This window comes from Dermatophagoides farinae, chromosome 4 (genome assembly GCF_024713945.1).
Source record: "Dermatophagoides farinae isolate YC_2012a chromosome 4, ASM2471394v1, whole genome shotgun sequence".
NCBI lineage: Eukaryota > Metazoa > Arthropoda > Arachnida > Sarcoptiformes > Pyroglyphidae > Dermatophagoides > Dermatophagoides farinae.
In genome coordinates, this window is record NC_134680.1 from 433,131 (window position 1) to 456,496 (window position 23,366).

Consider the following 23,366-nt stretch of genomic DNA (forward strand, 5'->3'; position numbering starts at 1 on the left):
CACCTCTCGGTTTTTTTTTATCATTAAAAGTTTGGTTTCGTTTAGTTTGGTTCATGTCTTGTCAGTTCATTTTTCATTCTTGTCCATTGTCCATTGTCAATGTTTTATTTTGTATTGTGTCATTTTGATGATGATGATGATGATGATTCTTTCCTTTTTTCTGGTTAAAAAGATGTTCTTTTTTTTGTTCTGTTTGCAAACCGGATAATAGGATGACACACACACACATTCACACATAGTACAGATTCATTTGTCATCAAATAAATTATCGAATGTCAAGAAAGAATCATATTTGAATCTCATGTTTTTTTTTTGTTGTCTGTCACATTAAAATATTCTTTGTTATTATGAATTGAATCCAATTATGGTGATGAGCTCAACATTGACATTTCGGATTCGGATTCTTGTTCCGATCAATATACAAGATTTTATTAAGAATTTTTCTCTCCCACTGTTAAATTATTATGACCAAAAACAGAAGAATAGTCTTTCAGTCTTTTTTTTTTTTTTTTTTTTGAACCGGAATCCGGTGAAATTTGTTCATTTTTTTGCTGCTGCTGTTGTTGTCCATTTATTTTTTCCTATAAAAAATAAATTTCCTTCATTTTTTATTATTGTCCAGCCGTTTGAAATGACCAAAAAAAAAAATAAAAAAAAATAAAATGAAATAAAATTCTGGTTGGCCAGATTATTTTTCGGTATGATGCTAAGAATCGTCATAAAATTTATGTTCAAGTCCTACTACAACAACAACAACAACAAATATTTACCAAAGATTTTGCTTTTCAAGAAAAAAAAATAAAAAATTGAAAAAACTGTGCATTTGCGAGCATAGTGTTAAAACTACATTATTAATGATTAACCCCTTGGAGGCAATTTATTTTTTTATTTATTGATCGTAAATCGATTTTTTTTTATTTTCCCAATTTCCATCATCATCATCATCATCATCATCAACAACAACAACAACAAACATTCATCATCATTCATGAATTGATTGTGCCCAGCTTGAATAAGAAAAAAAAAAAGACGAAACGATTGGAATTTACTTTCATTCATCCATTATTAATGTACATGTTATCAATAGAGAAATAAATGAAAAAAAAACATTTCCAGAAAACTTGAAAAAAAAATTCATAAATCCAGTACTAGTTCCAGGAATTTTTTCGCCCATCAACCACCGATGAAATTAAATTATTTTCATCATTAACCTTCGCACACACACACACACACTAACAGGACATTATTAATTGAAAATTGTCATTTATATAACGCCGTAGTACAAGTATTTAATGATAATGCAATTGACCTTTATCCATTTTGATTTGATTATATTAAAATTGTAAAAAAAAAGTTGGCTTTCCCTCCATTAAATCATTTCAGTGGCCATACTAATATTTTTGCACTAGCACCTAGTGTAATAGATGAACACTTTGGATTCTATTTTATTTTTTTGTTTTGTTTTTGTTTTGTTTCCAAATAAAGACAGACTTTTTATGATCAAATATAGCGCATGCTTGATGATGATTTACTATGATCATTTTCTTTCTCTGTGTGTTTGTTCGTTTGGTTGATGTATATCACACCATCATGTCAGTAGTATTTCAGTTTCAGATTCAAACGAAACAGGCAGCACACCACACAATTTCTGGTAGTGTTGGCTGATGGTGGTATCAATGTGTGTGTCAAATGTTTTTTTTACTGTATTCTGTGTTTGTGTGTTTGAAATTTTTTTTCATTTTTTTTCATCATTTTTATTTTGAAAAAATTTTCCTTTCATCTGACAAAAACAAAAACGAAACGACAAAATCAATCATTCGATCACGATCGTCATCATATTGAAACAAAACAAAACAAAAAAAAACATTTTTTGGTAAGTGTTAATCGATCGATTCTGTCTGATTGATCGATTTTCAATGCAATGATTGATTTTATTCAATAAATAATTGTATCAAGCTTATTATTCATTGATCTGTAATGATGTTGAATTCTGATATCGTAAATCAATTAGGCAAATATTCCAAAAAAATCGATAATCATTATCATCATCATTTTGATTGCAAATTATTTTACGAGTGCTACAAAGTGTTAAATCAGTCTTTTTTTCACAATTAAATATGATAATTTTTGTTTTCATCGTCTGGAAAATTTTCATTTTGAATTCCCATTGAATATTGTAATCATCATCATGGGTGTAATACATTCTCATGAATTTAGGTGAAAACCAAAATTATTCGCCCAAAAACTAAAATATTCTGAATTCAGTCAGAAACAACAAGAACAAAAAATTGGCAATCAATTATTTGTCATCGGAAAGAATATTCTATGCATGCATGCATGATATCTATAGTATGAAAATAATTTAATTTAGCGTGAATGAATTTAGTGAAAATTTATTCATGAAAAAAAAGAAGAAAAAAAAATTATTCATTCCTTTCAATTGATCGATGATATCGATAGTTTTTTCCACAGTCGTTCATTACACATGTATTATTGATTGACATGAATTTTTTGATCTTTCAAATCTTTTGATATTTACCAGAATTATTATGTTTTTGATAATTTCCGTTTTTTTTCACGAATTTGAAATCAAGTTTAGGCGACAAAGAGAATAAATGAGAATATTATCATTTCGATTTCCGATCTTGGTTATTTTTTTTCATCACCAATTTCCGGTGGCTAGATATTGAATAATGGCGGAAAAAAAACTGTTGATGATTGAAAAAAATTAAATTGAAATAATTGGTGCGCATGTGCGTGAATAATGTTTTTTTTTTTTTTGATTTGATTTGATCAAATGATGATGATGATGATGAAACCAAAGAAATGCCAATTTAAATTTTTTTATTGAATGAATGAAAAACGAAACTTTGTTTTTATTCAAGTTTGATACCACTACTGTGTGTGTGTGTGGGTGGGTGTTTCCATTGATGATGATGAATGATGCTGGAATTTGATTTTTTTTATATTTAAATTTAAACAAATTTCCTTGAACTTTTGTTGTTGTTATGTTTACAAATTTCCCTTTGTAAAGTAACCGGAATTAGTACGAAATCCAAAATGAAGAACCATTCGTTTGGTAGGAAAAAATTCATTGAATGAATAAAACTTTTTTTGGTCAGATAAGCAGCAGCTGAAATGCAAAGCCGATAACAAATTGTTAACTGAATCAAGATATTTTTAAATTACCAATGACATAGATATAAAAAGAATGCCTGCGAAAAAAACAATGATTAATTGTTTTTCTTTTACAAAAAAGATTTTCTTTTTTCTTTCATAATAATTCTATTATCTTTCTAGGAAAATTTCTTTCTTTCTTTTTTTGTTTAGTGTGCATTTCCAAAATTGTAACAACAGAAAATCCAGCCATTTTAACACTATCACCATCATTATTATCATGACTACAATGATGACTGTGAAAACATTGAAAATGGGACTGTTTTCGTAATTGATTTTTTCCATACTTTATTCCGTGTGTGTGTGTGCGTTTGGAACATAGAAATGTCATTGATATTCATAATAATTCCATCATCATCATCATCGTCATTGTTGCCATTTTCATCATCATCACTATTATTACCATTACCATTATCATTGAAGAATTTAGTGGATAAAAAATGTTTCAAATGTTGGAAGAAATAATGTTAATGATATTCATCATCATGATTATTGTGATACAAGTAACAACAACAACGGCAACGGCAACAACAACAACAACAAAATCGCCATTGACCAAAGAAACAGCCAAACAAAATGTGATTATCATCAATAATCCATCATCATCATCATTATCATTAATGGATAATGATCTAATTGTTCATTTGAGCAATAATTTTGATTCTGATCATGCGCATTATAATATTGATAAACAAATATTGATGAAAAAAAGAAAAAAGAGAAGAAGAAAAAGAATTAACACTGTAACTACCATCAATGATGATGATGATGATTGGAATAATTATTTATTATTATATAACGATAACGATGAAAATGATGATGATAATGAAAATATTTCATCAATAATTTCATCAGCCGCATCTTCTGCATCTGCATCTGCATCTGCATCATCATCATCATTATTATTATTATCACAATTACCAAGCTCAAATCACCATAATAATCGTAATAATAATAAAAACAAAAATAATGGATTGGATGAAAATTTCATTGAAAATCATGGCAATATGAATTCATCTATTTCTGTGAATAATAATAATAATAATATTACATCATCATCATCATCAATTTTATTGTTTAATGATGATGATGACATTGATTTTGATATGGATTTATTATCAACAAAATCGACAACAACAACAACAACAACGGATGATGATGATGATAGTCTATGGTCATTATCAAGTACAGAAATTGCATTACGTTTAATTGGTGCAATAATATGTATTGCATTGATAATTGTGACCATTGTTGGCAATGTATTGGTTATTATTGTTGTTGCACGTTTTCATCGTATGCGTACAGTAACGAATATTCTGCTTGCAAGGTAAGTTGTTTGTTTGTTTGTTTTTTTACATCATGGAAATTTGATACTTGTTTTCTTCGGTTCCAATATTTTTTTTGTTGTTGTGCATCTGGGCAATGAAAATATTGAAAAACCAACCCGCACACAGAAAATTCTCTGTTTTCGTTTGTTTGACTTTACAATTTTCTTGAATTATTTCCAGGTGTTTTTTTTTCTGTTTTCTGTGTGCAGCCATTGGTTTCTGGTTAGTTATTATTCCCAGTTATGCCAATCAAAATGAATCTGAATCAAAAAAATGTTTTTCTTCCTTGAAAAAGTGCGAGTTTTTTTTCTGTTTGTTTATCGAACGAAAAAAAAATTCAATGCATCCCTTTTCCATTTTTTTTCTCTCTCTCTCACCATTGATTTATTCGTGAATGAATATAGCTCAGCTTCATTGGCTAAAAAAAATTCATTATTTTTTTTTCTCTTGTTCATGAATATTAAAATTAGCTATGGTTGAAATGTTTGTTGTGAATAAAAAAAAAATCAAAAATCATTAACCGTTTTCATTGTTCATTCTTGTTGGAATTTTAAATTTCAAAAATTTCTTTTTTTTTATCACCATTTTTTTTCTCTATGGAATATTCGTGTTTGGAATTTTTTTTCTTTTTAGAATTTTAAATTCACCACACACACACACCAATACTTGTATCGATTCATTGATTTTTATCAATCGATTTTTGATCTCTGGTGTAGCAAAAATTTTAAAATAATGAAAAAAAAACACAGAAAATTCATTCGAAAACAATTAATTTCAATTCTTGTTGTTGCACTATGTAAACACACACACATGCAGAATATGTTAATCATTTATTCAGCGATTCTTGAATGTAAAATTCGAAATTCCATTTCCTGAAATTCTTTATCTTTGTCGTTTTTTTTTTTGTTATTCCTTTTCCGTTTGTTAATGTTTTTTTTTCTTTTCATTTATTATTGGAGATCAAACACTAAGAAAAAAAAACACTGCGATCGACTTGATGAAAATGACAAAACAAAATGCACTTAGGAAAATAAATAAAAAAAACACACACACACACAGACAGACAGTCAGACGTGTCTGATAAATCAACCGACCAACAATTGAAACCAGAAAAAAAACATCATCATCATTATCAATTGAAAATTGAATCGAAAAAAAAAGATTTCAAATCCTAATGATGATTCAATCCAATTCATTTAATTGAAAAAAAAAGAATGAAAGAATCACATTGAAATTCATGAACTTTAGGAACAAATTGATTTTGTGTTATTTTTTTATAATTTGTAAATGTGATGGTACAACAGAAACGAAAACGAGAAAAAAAAACAAGATAAGATAAAGATAAATCAACTTGTAACTCAATGATAAAAAAGGTTTTTGTTTTTTGGCGAAAAAAATTTTTTTTTTCATCATTTTCTGCTGACTTTTTTTTCCTCTTAATGGCAGATTGTATTATTGAGAGTGGATCCGCGTTCATTGGATGTTTGATCTTCTAAATGTTTTTTCTTCTTCTTCTTCTTCTCTGGGTTTAGGTTTAGGTTTTTTTTTCATTCTTTCTTAATGATGCTAAGATAAGCAAAAAAATGATGATGGTGATGGCTATATATAGACCATGAGAGAGAGAGAGAGAGAGTGAAGCGAAATTAAATGGTTTTTTGTTGTTGTTGTTGTTGGCCAGAAATCTTGTAGAATAAAATGATAAAATACAGTGGTCTGGTGTGTGTGTGTGGCCATAGATCATCATTGATTTAAATTCAATTCTCCAATGGAATCATTTTCGACCAAACCCAAAAAATTCTTGTGCTGTTTGATTTGGTCGATTTTTTTTTGTTCCATACCATTACCATTGCTTTGTTTTTGCTCGATATGTCCATTTTTTTTATTTTTTGTTCATTTCACAATCATTCGCAGTCCATTTATTTTTTTTTTTTTTTTTTTTGTTGTTGTTGTTGTTGTCTGTATTTTCAGTTGTGATTTAGCAATCCAGAAAAAGAATCGATGATGATGATGATGAAACCGGGCGTTATTATTGATCAACAATCGTGCATTTTTGGTGAGAAAAAAATTGATTGATCATTATCGCCAATGAATTTTGTTTTGTATTTGCATTTTTTTCCCCAAAAAAAACAAACAAACGAAAACGAAAAACGAAAAACAAAAATCGACCAAAATCGAAAAAAAATGCTGATGATGATGATTGTTGTTGTTGTTTTCGATTGATCATCAAGAATCTAAATTTCATTTTCGTTTGTCTTTTCTTTTTTTTCTCTTTCTTCAAAAGATTTATTTTTCTGTTTATTTTTCAATCATTCGATTGGAAAACCTGATGATTTGGCTGATTTGTTCGATACACGATAATGATGATGATGATCATACTAATCGAATTCTTAAATTACAAAGAAGAAAAAATTATTCTTGAATTGAATTTTTTTTTTTTTGGACAGTATCAGCAACGACAAACAAAATGTTGAAAAAAAATCACATTAGTATTCAAAATTCAATTCTGTGTATCGATCACAGATTCTTTGTCGTCGTTGTCGATTTTTTTTTTGTTTTCATTCATAAATTCTGATCATGAATCATTTATTCTTGTATATTGGCAATTTCATTCAAGTCAAGTTTTTTTCTTCATTCAAATGGTCAAAAAACGTTTTTTTTTGCATATTCTTCTGGATCCAAAATTCCAATCGTGATTATTATGATCCAAATTCTATGTATATAGAATCTCATTTCACACACACACGCATCATCAGTGTGACATTTAATAGCAGAGAAAAAAAAGAGAAGAATTTTGTTTTTTTTTCAACTAATCAATCATTCAATTTTTGACGACAACAATGAAATTCTAAAAAATGAATTCAGAATATTCAGACAATGACAGAAGCGATGATGATGATGATGAAATTCTGCCGATTCGAATGGATGAACATTATGTCTCCTATGGCTGGTTGGTTGGCTGGTTGACTTGGAGAAGAAAAAATTTTTTCAAGACAGAGACATGGGGAAAATGCAGACCGACAATTCATTATTTCGTTGGTTTCGTAGTAAGATTTTTTTTGCCCATTTTATTGTCCCAATAATAATGAAAAAATATTTTCCATGAAAAAAAAGAAAATGGCAATAATGACGACGACGACGATGACAAAAAATATTTTCATATAACACAACGATGATGATGATGATAAGAAATGAAAATTAGACACACAGAGAGACACAAAGATAGAGGGAGAGAGCGATTTTTTTTTTATTTGACCTATTCAGTTGCAGTGTTATTTTGTTGTTGTTGTTGTTGTTGTTGTCGATGATGATGATGATGATTCATGATTTTTTTTTACGGTTTTCTTTTTCATTATTATTTTTCTTCTGTTGTCGATTGAGAATAATAAAACTTTGTCCGTGTGTGTGTGTGTGTGTGAAAAAAAATGAAGCGAAAGAAAAAAAAATTAATGACAGTGGTCATGTGTTATTTTTTGTTTCCTGGTCGGTGTTACTGCTACTTTTTTGGATTTCAATTATTTTTTTTCTGGAAATTTAAAACCACCAAAAAAGTTATCGCCTAGTATCAAAAATGATGGCGATCATGGATATAGATTTGTTAATTTACTTTTTCCACCGATCCATCCATGAATGTTGGCTTTGGTGCATTGCATTTTCATTTTTCTTGAATTTTCTTTTTTTTTTCACATCATTTAGCCATTGAACACAGACACAAAACTTAATGTGTGTGTGTGTGTGTGTGTGGGTATGTCTCTGGTTGTCGTGTGATCATCATCATCATCATAATTTATCCATATGAACCAGTAAATGGAAATAGAGATAGAGAGAGAGACGGAAATAAATGGACAAATTTCTGGATCTTGAATGAATGAACGAATGAACAACAAAAACAATGTTGTGTCGTATATGGAATATTCACATTCTTTTTTTTTCTTTGTTCGTACAGAATATTGTTCTTGTATTATCATCGACTTTTTTTTTCGCTGGTTTTGGTGATAAATTCTGGTTTCAGTTTTTCCACTTTATTTTGTCTATAGTTAGCGTTGTTTCTCAACGATATTTATACATAAACCAAAAATGTCTTGAACACATTTTTGTCATTGAAGAAATTTAACACTTTTGTTTGCCTTTTAAGGACATTATTATATATTATATGTGCACAAATAAATATGGTAATCACAAAAAATTACTTTGTCCAAAACATATGCAATATAGTGTTATTCATTCACCAAATTTTTTTTTTTTACAATGGTGTATGTTTTCACTTTGAAATACGCCCAGTGGAAACAAAAAAATTTTTCCATCGATTTTTCATCAAGAGAGAGAGAAAGAGAAAAAAAAATTTTTCAACTTTTAAAATCCACAATCGATCTACTACCACTACTGCTACTATGATGATGACGAAAAGTTTAAAAGTAACTAAACTAGATTGAAAAAAAAAGTTTTTTTTTCTGCAGAAAAACAAACGCAAACTTTATGTGAGAAACACTGAGAAACACTGAGAACAAAAAAAAAACACTGATACATTTTGCTGTGATGGTTTCTCAAATGACAAAAAAAAATGATTTATGTTTTTTTTTTCATTTTTATTGACCATTAAAAATATTGTAACATTGTCTGTGTGTTGGTGTGTGTGTGTGTGTGTGTGTGAGTGAGTGTCCGACATTTCATTTTTCTTCATATGCATATAATTAACGTGTTTTTTTTAATGATCATCATCATCATCATGATCACCATACACACAGGAGCTTGGCCAGAAAAAAAATGAAAATGAAAAAACATTAAAAATACAGTAATCAATTCAGAATTTATTCAGAGAATTGGGTGTGTAGTAAATTTTCAATTGTTTTTTTTTCTCGTTGCAGTTGTCATTATCATCATAGCGTCTAATTCTATATGGTTTGTTCATTTTCAATTTGACTTGAATTTTTTTTTTGTTTTGTTTTTTGATTCTATAGATGATTGCAAAGGAAACAGAGTGGAAAAACGCACACACACACATAGACACGGACAGAAGTTATTGCAAATGATTCTCTCTCTCTCGTTGTTGTTGTTGTTGTTTCTGTACCAATTTATTATTAATGGATATATCATCATTTTCTCAAAAAAAAACCTGGCCTAACCAGAAACGAGAAAAAATTCAAAGTGAATGTTTTTTGCCCATGAACAACAATTGCCTGATGATCTTGTCCGTGGTTGTTTTGTTTTTCTATCATCATCATCATTATCATTAACATTTAGTTGTCTGGAGAAACTTTTTCTTTATTTGTTTGGTTTGGTTTTTCCACTAATTGTTTGTTTGTTTGCCACAAAAGTAAAGTTTTACTTTTTGTTTTTTTTAGGTAAAAAATAGAGCTATTTATAGAAATTTTTATCCAGTGTTTTTTTCAGTTCAGTTCATTGAGATTCCTTTGAATTTTGTGGGACAATTTTTTTTGTTTGTTTCATTTTATCTCACATTTGTTGACAGCAATTGGTTAATCAAAACAACAACAACAATTTTAAGTGGATCGATTATTGTCAAATTCAATTTTTTCAAAATGTCAATTTTTATCAATTATCCACAATACAATTGAATTGGTTGCAGTTGAATAAATAATCGATTAGCTTTTTCTCCCTCCAAACAGAACAAAGAATTTTTTGTTTTGAAAATTGAAAAATTTTATTTTTCCAATATCCAATGGCCCGTTCATATAGCCAGTTACAATCTGTTTATCATGTAAATCATGGCTTTGTTTGTGTGTTGATTTGGTATATATATCAAATATATCCACTCGCAAACAATATCTCAGATTACAAGAATATAAAACATGAAAAACAAACCAGCTCAGCATATTTTTTTTTTGTTTGAAATTTTATTCAATTCTTTTTTCCGGATTTCTGCTAGATAGATGTGGTTGGATCAAGTGTGAAAACAAAAAAAAATACCATATTCTCAATTTTCATGTTTCCGGTGCCCGGGCCGTAAATGTCGTATCCACACACAAAAACTAAATTGGATTTGAACCAAAAAAAAAAATTGATTGAAATTTCATTGTCCAGTTTTATTTTTGAAGATTTTTTTTTTTGATGACCATTTTTTCCGCTTTACTAATTCCAGAAAAAAAAAGTTTTTCATTTCAAAAAAAAATTAAGCACTTTTTCGATAATGATGATGATGATAACAATCCAAACTTTTTTTTTTGCTTTTTTTCCCAAACACCGAAACACCGAAATTTTTTTTAATGATAATAATCTCCATTTTTGGCCGTGTGCTCGTCATTGTGAAAAAAAGGCCAATCGTACAGCTGTTGAAAAAATATCGGTCGATAGGTGGCGATAATTAACTAACAAGAAATTGAGTATTGACCGTGATGAAGATGAATAGAGTTTCTTCTTCGTCGTTTATTTTTGTGCTTTATTGATTATATTATTTTAATTCATTATGTTTATATTTTTGAAGCATAAACACGTCGTTAATAAATTATCTGAAATAAAGTTTTCATTGTTGATCAGCGATCGTTTGTTTTTCTTTTGAGCATGTTTTGCTACATTTTCGTTATCAGCACCATATGATTGCCTCGCTAAGCAACATATTGGTTTTCGACGAACGAACGAACGACAAACGAACGAACGAACGAACGACAAACGAACGACAAACGTACGAACGAACGAACGAACGAAAGTAACGAACGACGAGAATAACAAACGACGGTAACGACGACGATCTATGACGACGAACGATCAACGACGAATGACGGCGAACGATAACGATCAAACGAAATTAACGATAGCGAACGAAATTAACGACGACGAACGATAACGACGACGACGAATGAACGACGACCACGACGAACGTAAACAACGACGAACGATTCAGCACGAGAACGAATAACGATAATCAACGAGCTACGAAATTAAACGTTCGAATAATCGACAACCGCAACGACGAAACGAGAACGAAGATGGTTGTTACGAGGGCGGGTACCGAATACGGTGACGATATAAATCCGGAAATGCTGAGGAACGAAGTAAAGGATCTGGTTAAACGGATACGTATAAACAATATATCGATATTTCACCAAGGAGTAAAGGCTGCAATCAAAACGGGAAAAGTATTATACGATGAATACTACAAATATAGTAAGTTGATTATCGAGGATGGAAATTTCACATCCGAAGAAGAGAAACCGTTTGATGAAATGAAATCGATGGTGGATTTAGCGTTTAAATACGCACAAAGGATGGATGTTATCGAACGAAATTCCGAAAGGAATGATTTAACGAAATTTGAACGACAATTAACCGAAGATAAATGTAACGAAATCAGCCGAATCGCTGAACAATATCCATGTATCGCGGATCATGTAATCAACGTCGTCAATCGATTCCACGAGTTGAATGTAACGAAAAATCGAACGAAAACAATCGAAACGAATCCATCACGAGAGGGCGCTACCCAAAACAATCAATCATACGATACGATCGATGTCACGCCACCTGATGCAACACCAATATTAATGCCACAACCATCGACGTCAAGTAACGACAACAATCAACCGTTGTATACGATTTATCATCATCAAAAGCAATCGACATCGAATAGCGAAAGTGAACAACAGAAACAATCATCATCGAACGATAGTAAAAATCAACAACCACCGAATGCACCGTACGTAAATAATCCTCAACCATCGTCATCATCGTATAACAGTTATCAACATCCAAACGTTCCATATTATCATAACGATCAATATTATTATTACAACGATCAAGCTTTTTGGTGGGATTATAATCAATATCAGACGAACTGGTCGGGCGGAGCCAAAGTGGCCGCGAAGAAGCTCGAAAAATTCAACGGTGATCCTTTAGCATATCATACTTTTCGGAAAACGATTCAACATTACGTCGTCGATAATCCACAAATCAGAGGAAATGCTAATAAAATCATGGAAATCATTGATTTGCTGCCGCACAAAGATCGCTACATCATCGAGTGTTTTAATCCAAATACATGTACAATGGTTTCAATAATGGCTGAACTCGACGAACATTATGCCAGTCCCAATCGGATAATTCCCGCGCTAGTGGACCGACTTCGGAAGGCGCCGTTCTTATCATTGCGACCATTAGAACGAGACTGGGAGGCATTAGTGGAAATTACCATACTGATAAGAAAAACGTTATTAAGCGCAAATCTCGCTTCAGAAGAGAGATCGTTAGTGGGCGTGCTACTACAGAAAATCGATCGAGCACATTTCATGCATATCGGCGATAAACGTGCTATCACACTGGAGCAAATCTTACAGTACTTTAAAACAGGTCTCGATCGAGAACGAACGGCTATATCGCAGATTGCCTCTAGTGATTTGAATGTACGATCGACACAACGACCAAACACGTTTGCAAATCGAACGACGAATAATGTAATGATGACTACATCGACAAACACGTGTATGTTCGCTGACGGAAACCACAAAACGGAAGATTGCCAATTGACGATACAAGAACGACGACAAATTGCTATCGATAAACGAATGTGTTTCAGGTGTGGTGGTTTCCGACATAACAGTAAAGATTGTGATCGACGATTCAAATGTGACGTCTGTAACAAGAATCATATAACGTATTTGTGCAACGATTTGAAACCGAAATCATTTCCACCAACCACGACAATAAACGAAATTGAATCAACGAATAATGCTAGTAATGATCAAACAGTACCGAAACAAATTGCTGAATCATCGACGTCAAATGTGAATCAATCATCGAAACAATCCATAACAAACAATTTGTTGACACAAAACAGCACGAGTCTATACAAGACAACGATGGCTACGGTTAACGGACGTAACGTAAGAGTGTTGTTCGACGATGGATCTGGCTCATCATTCATTTCACAACGATTAGCCGAATTATGGAAATTACGAACCGATGAAGTTGAACCAATTTGTATGGAAACGCTAAGTCAAGCAACGCCTACTATTACCGGAAGTAAAGTAGTATCGTTATCGATCCCAATTTGTAATGGAACCAACGAACATTTGAAATTCCGCATCAACGATAAAATAAATACATTACGATTCGATTGTGTAACGCATGAACAACAATTATTGATACGGCAACAGAATATTCCGTTTTATGATGAACCAAGGATGGTAGATCTTCTGATTGGTCTGGACAACATAAATAAGATACAGCTGGAGGATGAAAAACGATTATCGAACGATCTCGTGGCCAAACGAACAACATTAGGTTGGACAGTGTTTGGATCATCAAGAAATTTGAACGTATTATTGCCATCGTACAAGAACATCGGTAACGAAGTTGACCCAGAACACAATGTCGATAAAGAATCCAAACTGATTATGAATAAAGTTATGACAAACTATTGTAAAACTGAAGATGTTAAATACGACGATTCGAGCAAACAATATTCAATCAAAGTACCGTTTATTATCAACGAAAAAATCGATCCAAATGTCAATGGAATTAAAGAAGTGATGAATCATATGTTGATGCAAATGAACGTTGACCGGCGAAAACAGTATCGCTCAATGATGAATGATATGGAAACAAAGGAAGTAATCGAACCGACGAAAATAGCACCGAACATCAGCTATCGTATACCACATTTTGTGATTAGTCGAGATGATGAAAAACAACCATGGAATAAAGCGATTTTTAAAGAAATCATATTGTGGGATATCGTTCGACCATTATTGAAGTTTTGCATGAAACCAATCGGTATAATCAATGATATACAATCTGTTTTTTATAATATCGAAATCGACAAGGAACATCGGGATTACGTACAGTTTTTGTGGTTGAATCTAGAAGACAATTCGATGTGCTATCGTTTTATCCGTCGGCCATTTAGAATATCGTCTAGCCCGTTTGTTACGATTGAAATTGCCGTAAACGTATCGGATGACGAAATAATATCGCTAATTTATGGAAAATCAAAATTAATCCAACGAAAAATTGTTATTGGTGAATTAATCGCATTATCATATGGAGCTATTAGAGCCAAATCGATTGAAGGAATGATTCGACCTAAACATCTTATATTGTATTACAATGTGACGAACAATGTAAAACGTTCTGAACGCAATATCAACCAATTTCAGTGTCCTGTGGCTGTACGTCTGTATACTATCAAATCGAAAGTAACCGATATCGACCTGGAAAGAAAATGTTATAACGAATGGCTTCAACAAATTGATGTGCCCCCAGATCCGTGGAAGCGAAGTATCAACGAGGAGATGAGCAATCGAATTCCAATGTTAATGACAAAAATAATGTTTCGAATTAAGTCAATGAATGACAGATGTCGTCAATGGAGAACCATGCCCGTGTCCGTGAATATTGATAATTGGCTATCTTGGAAATCGCCAAAAAACGGGGGAGGAATGTTGAAAAAATATCGGTCGATAGGTGGCGATAATTAACTAACAAGAAATTGAGTATTGACCGTGATGAAGATGAATAGAGTTTCTTCTTCGTCGTTTATTTTTGTGCTTTATTGATTATATTATTTTAATTCATTATGTTTATATTTTTGAAGCATAAACACGTCGTTAATAAATTATCTGAAATAAAGTTTTCATTGTTGATCAGCGATCGTTTGTTTTTCTTTTGAGCATGTTTTGCTACACAGCAGTTGTGTTTTGTTTGTTCTAAATTCTCCGTTTTTGTTTTGTTTTTTTTGTTTTGTTTCGAGAATCGATCCAAAGAATTACAAAACGAAATTGAAAATGGAAAGAGAACCCACCACTCTCTTCATATCCTGTATACTTTTTTTCTGGCTGTTTAGTTTCCATTTAGTCCCACTTAACACTGTTCAAGTTGTGTTTAGTTTTTTTTTTGTTTGTTTGTTTGTTTGTTGATTCAAAAGTTTCAGTTGTAATTAATTCAAATAAACAAAACAATAGAATTAGGAGAAACAAAACAGAAAAAAATGCAGAATCTCGCACATTCTATCTCTCACCATTATTTGAATTTAAATCAAATCCACAGTTGGATTCAAATTCATCATTTTAGAACGATTTTTTTTTTGTTCTTGGAATTTTTTTTTGGTTAATGAAAAATTCAAATTCAAATCCCGTTTTTTTCCTTCTCTCTCTCGTTTTATTCTGATTATCATTGGAATCGGGCCCAATGTTTATTTGAGCGATGAATAATTTATTTTCAAAAAAAACTTCATTGCTCAAACTATGCCCGATGATGATGATGATGATGATGATGATTGTCATCAGATCTTTTAGATCGGTCGTTCGGTTGGTTTGGTTTGGTTTTTCTTTTTTTTTCTCAATTGGAAATAGAAAATATTTACGCTTCACTAGCTTGGCTTAATTCAAAATCGTTGCTGAGCTTGTTCTACACTGAATGAGTGAATAGGGAAATTTTTTTTTTAAATTGAAATTCAATTTAAAAAAAAATTTCTTGAACTACCGAAAATCTTACATATCTTGTGCTCTACTACGGTAGAATTGCTTTTTTTTCATCAGAATTCAGCGTGGGTGTGAACAACGGCCATATGGTTCATCATGGTGATGATGATAAAGAATAGGATGGTTTTGATGAAATGAGAAACATTCTTTTTTCTTCTCACAGAATACCTGAATGAGAATTTTTTCTTTTTTTTTTCTCTCATATACATCATGAATATGGAATTAACACACACACACACACACACATACACTGTGAGAACTAGACTACTAAACTAGGCAATTTCAGGTTGACAGATCACGTTTTTTTTTCTTACTCCACTTGGTATATGTGAGTGAATTCTTCTTGATAAAGATGGAATAATTTTTATTCATTTTTTTCACCAGAATAAAAGCGGGTGAATGGAAAAAATTTTTCTTTATTCAGATGATGAATAAGATGTTGAGAAAAGAATTTTATTTCGTGTCTGTGTTTGTGTGTGTGTGTGTGTAGAATGAATTTGATTATCATCATCATGATGATGAGAATTGCAATTTTCTCTTCATTTCATGTTTGTTTTCTAACTAGAGTGAAACAATGTGGGAATTAATTTCATTTCAGCTGAAAAAAATTCAGATTTCCACCATCATCGTTTGGAGAAAAAAAATTCTCTAGTTGTGTAAATTTTATTCTGGCTTGCACCCACACACACACACACAAGTTGAAGTTGTCAAAAATGAAATAAATTTCTTCGTTTTGGTTAGTTTTTTTTTATTTACCAAATTTACCTGAGAATTTATGTTGGGAAAATAAATTATCATGTCGATGTTGATGATGACAGATTCATTTGTTATGTATTAATAGCTTGTTATTTTATTGTTATTGTGGCAGCAATAGTAGATGTTGTTTTTCATGAGAAATTTTTCTACATTTTTCATGCAAATTCAAGAATTTGAATGAAAAAAAAATTCTAAATGATGATGTTGTTGATGATTCATTCATTCATTCATTCATTTTCATACGCCTACAGCCGGAATAATAATAAAATGAATGAATGAATGAATGAAATGAAATGAAGAAAATGAATATTTTTCTTCATCATCATCATTTTTTTTGCTTCATGAATATTATTCATTCATCATCGATATTATTCAGTGAAAAAAAAAATTGAGCGCACCCGATAACAAAAGAATCGGTTGGTTAGTTTGGTTGGTTTGCTGGTTGGTTATTATTTGATTTTCAATTTCCATATTACTCCAGAATAAAATAGTGGTGATGGTGATGGTGGTCGCTCTGTATGCGGCTAATTTTTTTTTTTTTTTTTTTTTTTTTTTTTTTGGACAAAAAGAGAATATTTTGTCACCGTATAAAGAAAGTCAAATATTTACATTGAAATTTTCGTTTTGTTGGTGTCGCAAGTATACAATGATGATGATGATGATGATGATGACATGGGAATTACCGTTTTTTTCTCTCTCTCTTTTAAAACTCACTCTTTGTGTTTTTTTTATGTGATATTTAAAGGTGTGAAAGAATTCTTTTCTTATTTATTTCATTTTATTTCAATTTTTTTCGGTTTACATTTCATATTATGTTTGTCATATTTGTCATCATTGTGTTTGTGACTTGCAATTTCCGTTTTGTTTTTTTTTTTCGTTTTAGTTCTGTCCGGAAACATCTAGTAGTGTGTATAGGTAATCTGCTGAATTCAATTTTGTTTTCAGTGTTTTTGTTGTTGTTGTTGTTGTTGTTTTTTGTTGTTGTTGTAAAATTTCAATTTGCTAAATGCAATTTTTTGTTTCATCTCGGCTGATGATGATGATGACAATTTCATTTGGATGATCCAAACGTCACACACACACAGAGAGAGAAAAATAAAACAAACAAATTTGAATTTTCATGTTTTAAATGAAAAATTTGAAAAATTGTTTTCCATCTTGACACACACACATAAATGTAACCCTTTTTTATTTGATTTGATTGAATTTGTCAAACACATTTGTTTTTGTTTTGTTTTTTTTTTGTAAAACAGCAACTTGAAATGTTATGTCATGTGTTGAAAAGTGGATGATCATCATTTGATTTATTTTGTAGAAAAAAATCCAAAACAAAAATTCTTTTTTTTGAGCATTTGTCATTGAAATAAATTAAATCAAAATGGGCAATGAACGAAAAAAAATGCTAGATTGTCCGGGTTAACTCTTTGGGGAATATTTGTACGATTATCGTGATGATGATGGGATTTAGTTATGTTTTTTTTTCTTGGCAAGAATATTTCATCCTACAGGGAATATCATGACATGAAAAGTTGGCCGATTTGAAAAGTTTGGATTTTCCTTTTTTTTTTGAACTTTTCAGTTTTTTTTGTAACACTAAATCATTATTATCATTATGGCCATGAACCCCAGCGATATTGTTGCTGTTGTTGTTGTTGTTGTTTCTCCTCGCAGAATATTCTGTAGGTTGGTTTTTCTTTTTTTAGCCTACCTGAAATGATAAAAATTAGTAAATATTGACATTCTAAATTAGATTCCAATTATCCAGTGGAAGAGTGAAAAACAATTCCATATTTATAATGATCAAATTGGCTGTTTGTTTGTTTGTTTGTTTGTGTTATTCAAATTGATCAATAAAAATGTTATTTTTCTTGTGTTAGCTCTAGGGCAAAAACTATTGATTATTATTTTTTTCTCTGTTTTGTTTTGTTTTTTATTCATGAATTTTGACAATTTACGTGCATACGTGGTGGTGGTTTTTTTCGCCTACAAAAAAATTATTGCCGATAATTGAATAAAATGCCGGCATTTTCAATTATTATTATGTTGTTGTTGTTGTTTGACGAAATTTCAATTCAATTTGATTCAATAAAAAAAAAATTTCATTGGAAATTCCATCTCATTTCCGATTCTATCGATTCACAATTCTACGATCATCATCATCAACTACTTTTCTGAATTTCGTTTTTTGTTTTCATCTCATGATTATTATTATTAACAGTGATGATTAATTGTGTTTTGTTTCATTATTATTTTTTGTTTTAGTTTTGTTTTGTCTTTTTTCACCAAATTCCTAAGCTTTTGTCTTTACAATAGCATCACTAGTAGCAGCAGCAGCAATATTCTTGTTCATTCCATATTTGTTTTTGTTGTTGTTGTTATTATAATTCATACGAAAAAAAAAATTCATTTCTTTGTTCACATTACTAATCTCACTATTTTTATTATGTTTTTTTTCTTTTCTTTATTTTTCTCGTAAAATAATAATAACTATGATGATGATGATGATGATAATAAAAATAGTTTAGCCATTGCTGATATAACCGTTGCCAGTTTGGTAATGCCATTCACTGTTGTATATGATCTATATCGTTATTGGCCTTGGGGACCGGTATTATGTCATTTTTGGATATCATGCGATGTAATGTGCTGTACGGCTAGTATATTACATTTATGTTGTGTTGCCATCGATAGGTAAGTAGTGAAAGTTTTGTTTCCATATAATAATAATAACACATACACACATAGTGCACTAGAAACTTGCCGGAAAAAAAATTTTTCCAGCAATTTTATTTATGAAAAAAACAACAACAACAAAAAAAAATTCACTAAAATCAATTTCCGTTTCCATTGATTTTTATGATTTATTCATTATGGCCATATATATATTAATCATAATAATAATAAAAAAATGTGTCAATGATTTATTTTTTCTCTCTCTCTCTCTCTCATCATTGGATTCTTTGCCTTACGGACAATTTTTTTCTTTTCTTATTCTATATTCTAGATTCTGGGCCATTACACGTCCATTACGTTATCGTTCATTGATTTCAAAACGTCGCCTTTTCTGTTGTATACTAATCATATGGCTTTGTTCGGCTGCCATTTCATTTATACCGATATTCTCTGGCTGGTATCATTCACAAGGGCCAATCAATATTTTTACACTTGAATATGTCAATGAATGTGGACTGGATGTAAGTGTTTCTCTCTCTCTTTTTACCTCTGTTCAAATGAATATCAATCACAATTCCAAAAAAAAAATTCAAAACTAGATCCATTTCAAGATAATGTGTATGCAAGAATTTGAATTTCGACCATGTTCGATATTCTCGATTTACATGAATTTTCGTTTATTAATTTTTTTTTTTTTGTTAATACAAAAAAAAAGACGAAAATCCATGTTTCACGTTTGGAACACTTGACGAAAATATTTTTTTTATGTGAAGAATGTACGGAATTTACTTATTCAAAACGCGTGTGTGTGTGTGTATGTTGTTTGTACAAGAATTTTGATTTCATTTCATTTTTTTTCCAATGAATTGAATTTTCATTTCTTGTAAATTCACTGCCATAGTGTAGACAAAGCGAGTGTGTGTGTGTGTGATTTTGAGATTGACGAAAAAACATTCCCTTTGGCCTTTTTTTCCAATGACAAACAACAACATTTTTTTTATATATATATTGACTTTATGAAAACAAATTCAAATTCATCATCAATTGGACAGATGATAATAATAAAATACGGCCAATTATAGTGAGTAAAAAAAAAATACAGATCTTGAAACATTGAAATTTTATTCGCCCAAAATGAAACCAAGACAACAAGAAGATCCGTTTCCAAGAAAAAAAATTTTTTTTTTCAAAAATCGTCGAAACACACACACACACACAATTACATTTTTGACATATGAGATACTTGACATTTTTACAATAATCATCAGCAATGAAACAAAAAAAAAAAAAGTTTTCTCAGACAACAGCGACAACGACAAGTTGAAAAACAAACGATTGAATCTCTTATTCAGTACTGTTTGTGTCTGTGTGTGTGTGTGATTAAGAATGACAAAAAAAAAAAATTGACAGATTTGTCTCTGTGACTTTGTCTTTGGAATTTATTCATTTTTTTTCAATCTATTGTCGCTGTGTAGGTGTTGTGTCTTGTACTTGATCATAAAAACAATGTGTAACAGTGAAATGAATTATTCATTTTGATGATCAAAAATCCATTGATGATGATGCTTTTTTCGCCAAAAAAAAAATTTATATAGCAAACATTGTGTTAATTAGAAAAATTGTCTGTGACAAAGGTGGGTACAGATAGGTACGTTAAAATAGTGCAGAACCAAAAAAAAAAAAATCGAACAAACGAGCCAGCGATATTGATCTTTTAACATTTTTGTTATTATCGTCTGTGTAATAATGAAAAAAAAACAAAATGAAAAAGACAAAGACGACGACGACAAATCGACCTATCTGAGACAATGTTTCATTCAACAAATCCAAAGAATAAACAGCTGGCAAACATTTGGTTTTTTTTGGGGATCCAGAATTGAATTTGTAATTTTCTTTTCGCTAATTTGTTTTTTTTCTCATCCAAACAAAAAAAATACAATAGGTAAATCGTATTTATGCCACAATATCATCATTAACGTCATTCTATCTTCCATTGCCAATTATGTTTTATGTTTATCTACGCATATTATTGGTCGCTGAAAGGCAATCACGTGAAATAAAACAATTGGAACAATCTTTGAGACAGAATGGTTTTCTATCGATGAATTATCCACCACCAACAACAACAAAAACAACAACACAATCACAAACGCCACCACCATCATCGCCATCATTGATATTACAACGGAAATCTGATTGTCCAACACCATTAACGCCCCAATCACAACCATCAACATTATTAGCAACAACAACAACAAACACTGCTAATTTAAAGCAATCAACAACATCGATTACATTAACACCACCACCACCACCACCACCAGCAGCAGCAGCAGCAGCTGAAACATCAACAAAATCAAAATCAAATGGACAGAATGTTCATTTTCATTTTAGTTCATTGGTTAATGTAAATCAAATACAATCAAATGATGACGATGGTGAAGAATCACCAAATAAATTATCACCAAAACGGTCAGCAACAACAACAATGATGATGATGAATTATTCAAATAGTATGGATTTTAATAATGATTTAAACACCACCATTGGCACTGGTACTGGAACTTGTGTTGGATCAAGATCATTATCAACAACAGCAATGACAGCTAATGCATCGGCAACAAATACAAAATATAACAATTTAATGGATCAATCATCATCATCATCATCATCAGCAGCAGCAGCAGCAGCAGCAATGGAAACATCAAAACGTCATGCTGAACGTAGTTTACGTAGACGTGCTAGACAATTAATCACCGATACAAAAGCAATTCGTACATTAGGAATTGTTATGGGTGTTTTCTGTCTTTGTTGGTTAGTTTCATCCAGAATTCCATTATTCACAAAAAAAAATATTTTTATCCCATTTTAATGAGATTTTTTTGTTTCGTTTTATCATTTTGATTTTTCTTTTTCTAGGCTACCATTTTTCATCATGTACGTTATATCGGCATATTGTGATCAATGTAATATAAGCTATGAACTTAGATCCAGTATTACATGGCTTGGCTATGTGAATAGGTAAGATTTTCTTTTGTTTTTTGTTCAATTCTTTTTTTTCTCATTTTCTTTTTCTTTTTCTTTTTTTTTCACTTCACAAATATCATCATTATCTTTTGTTATAGTGCACTAAATCCAGCCATCTATGCTTATCTAAATAAAGAATTCAAAATGGCATTTAAACGTGTCATATTCTGTATGCCACATTGTAGTAATGATAATTTTGATCGAGATGCAATGCTAGATGAATATTCTGGTACATCACATCGTCATGGTGCTGGTAGTAGCGTTGTTGGTGGTGGCTTATCATCATATCAATCACAACAACATCAACAACAACAAAATCGAAAAATATCAAAAAATCATCATTTTGATTTTATGATTGACGATGAAGAACAAGGTGGTCATCGTGGTGGTGGTAGTGGTGGTCAACATAGATTAGATATATTACCATTACCACCATCAACACCTGGTTATATTACACGTACACCAAGTAATGCTACGGAAACACCGGATTGGATTATATTACATGCACATCATCATCATCAGCAACAAAAACAACAACAACAACTACATGGTAGTAGTTGATATTTATCATCAAATCATCCGGATAAAAATAGCCATCCACCCAAAATCAAATCAACCCACCTAAAAAACACACCCACGACGTTCCATGTTCCATGCCCAATAATAAACAACAACAACAAATAAATCAAAATGCAATAATAATAATCGTAAATCATTTTACGATTTTTCATTTTGTCGATTCCAAAAATTTGATTTATAATTTGAAATCGGGATCCAATTTCAGAAACAAAAATCGATCGATCGATTTTATTATCTCTCTTGTTCTGTTATTTTTTTCCCTGTGGCCATGATTTTTTTTTTGTTTCTTTTTCGTTATGTATATATATTGTATTGTATTGTATTGTTCTGGTTGTTTTAAATTTGAATTTTTGGCGTGTGTTTACTTTTTTTGTAATAAAAAAATTTTTTTTTCTTT

The 23,366-nt window shown here is 30.8% G+C and overlaps 2 protein-coding genes across 2 annotated transcripts; both read left to right on the top strand.

Moving 5' to 3' along the window:
- The first annotated feature begins 1,612 nt into the window (after positions 1-1,612).
- LOC124491283 (tyramine/octopamine receptor) lies at positions 1,613-23,034 on the top strand. Its single transcript, XM_075730881.1, has 7 exons — positions 1,613-1,873; positions 3,301-4,504; positions 19,211-19,381; positions 19,695-19,884; positions 21,306-22,177; positions 22,283-22,384; positions 22,489-23,034. The coding sequence occupies exons 2-7, from the start codon at positions 3,618-3,620 to the stop codon at positions 22,949-22,951; spliced, it is 2,685 nt and encodes an 894-aa protein (XP_075586996.1). The 5' UTR covers positions 1,613-1,873; positions 3,301-3,617; the 3' UTR covers positions 22,952-23,034.
- Positions 10,797-15,100, top strand: LOC124496238 (uncharacterized). The gene has a single exon (XM_047059738.2). The coding sequence runs from the start codon at positions 11,447-11,449 to the stop codon at positions 14,930-14,932; it is 3,486 nt and encodes a 1,161-aa protein (XP_046915694.2). The 5' UTR covers positions 10,797-11,446; the 3' UTR covers positions 14,933-15,100.
- Positions 23,035-23,366: the final 332 nt, after the last annotated feature.

What these genes read in the sequence shown, in the direction of transcription:
- LOC124496238 (XM_047059738.2), top strand. Translation starts at nt 11,447, where the DNA reads ATGGTTGTTACGAGGGCGGGTACCGAATACGGTGACGATATAAATCCG.
- LOC124491283 (XM_075730881.1), top strand. Translation starts at nt 3,618, where the DNA reads ATGTTTCAAATGTTGGAAGAAATAATGTTAATGATATTCATCATCATG. An exon ending in ACGAATATTCTGCTTGCAAG is followed by an intron (nt 4,505 to 19,210) that starts GTAAGTTGTTTG and finishes TAATAAAAATAG; the next exon opens with TTTAGCCATTGCTGATATAA. An exon ending in TGTTGTGTTGCCATCGATAG is followed by an intron (nt 19,382 to 19,694) that starts GTAAGTAGTGAA and finishes TCTATATTCTAG; the next exon opens with ATTCTGGGCCATTACACGTC.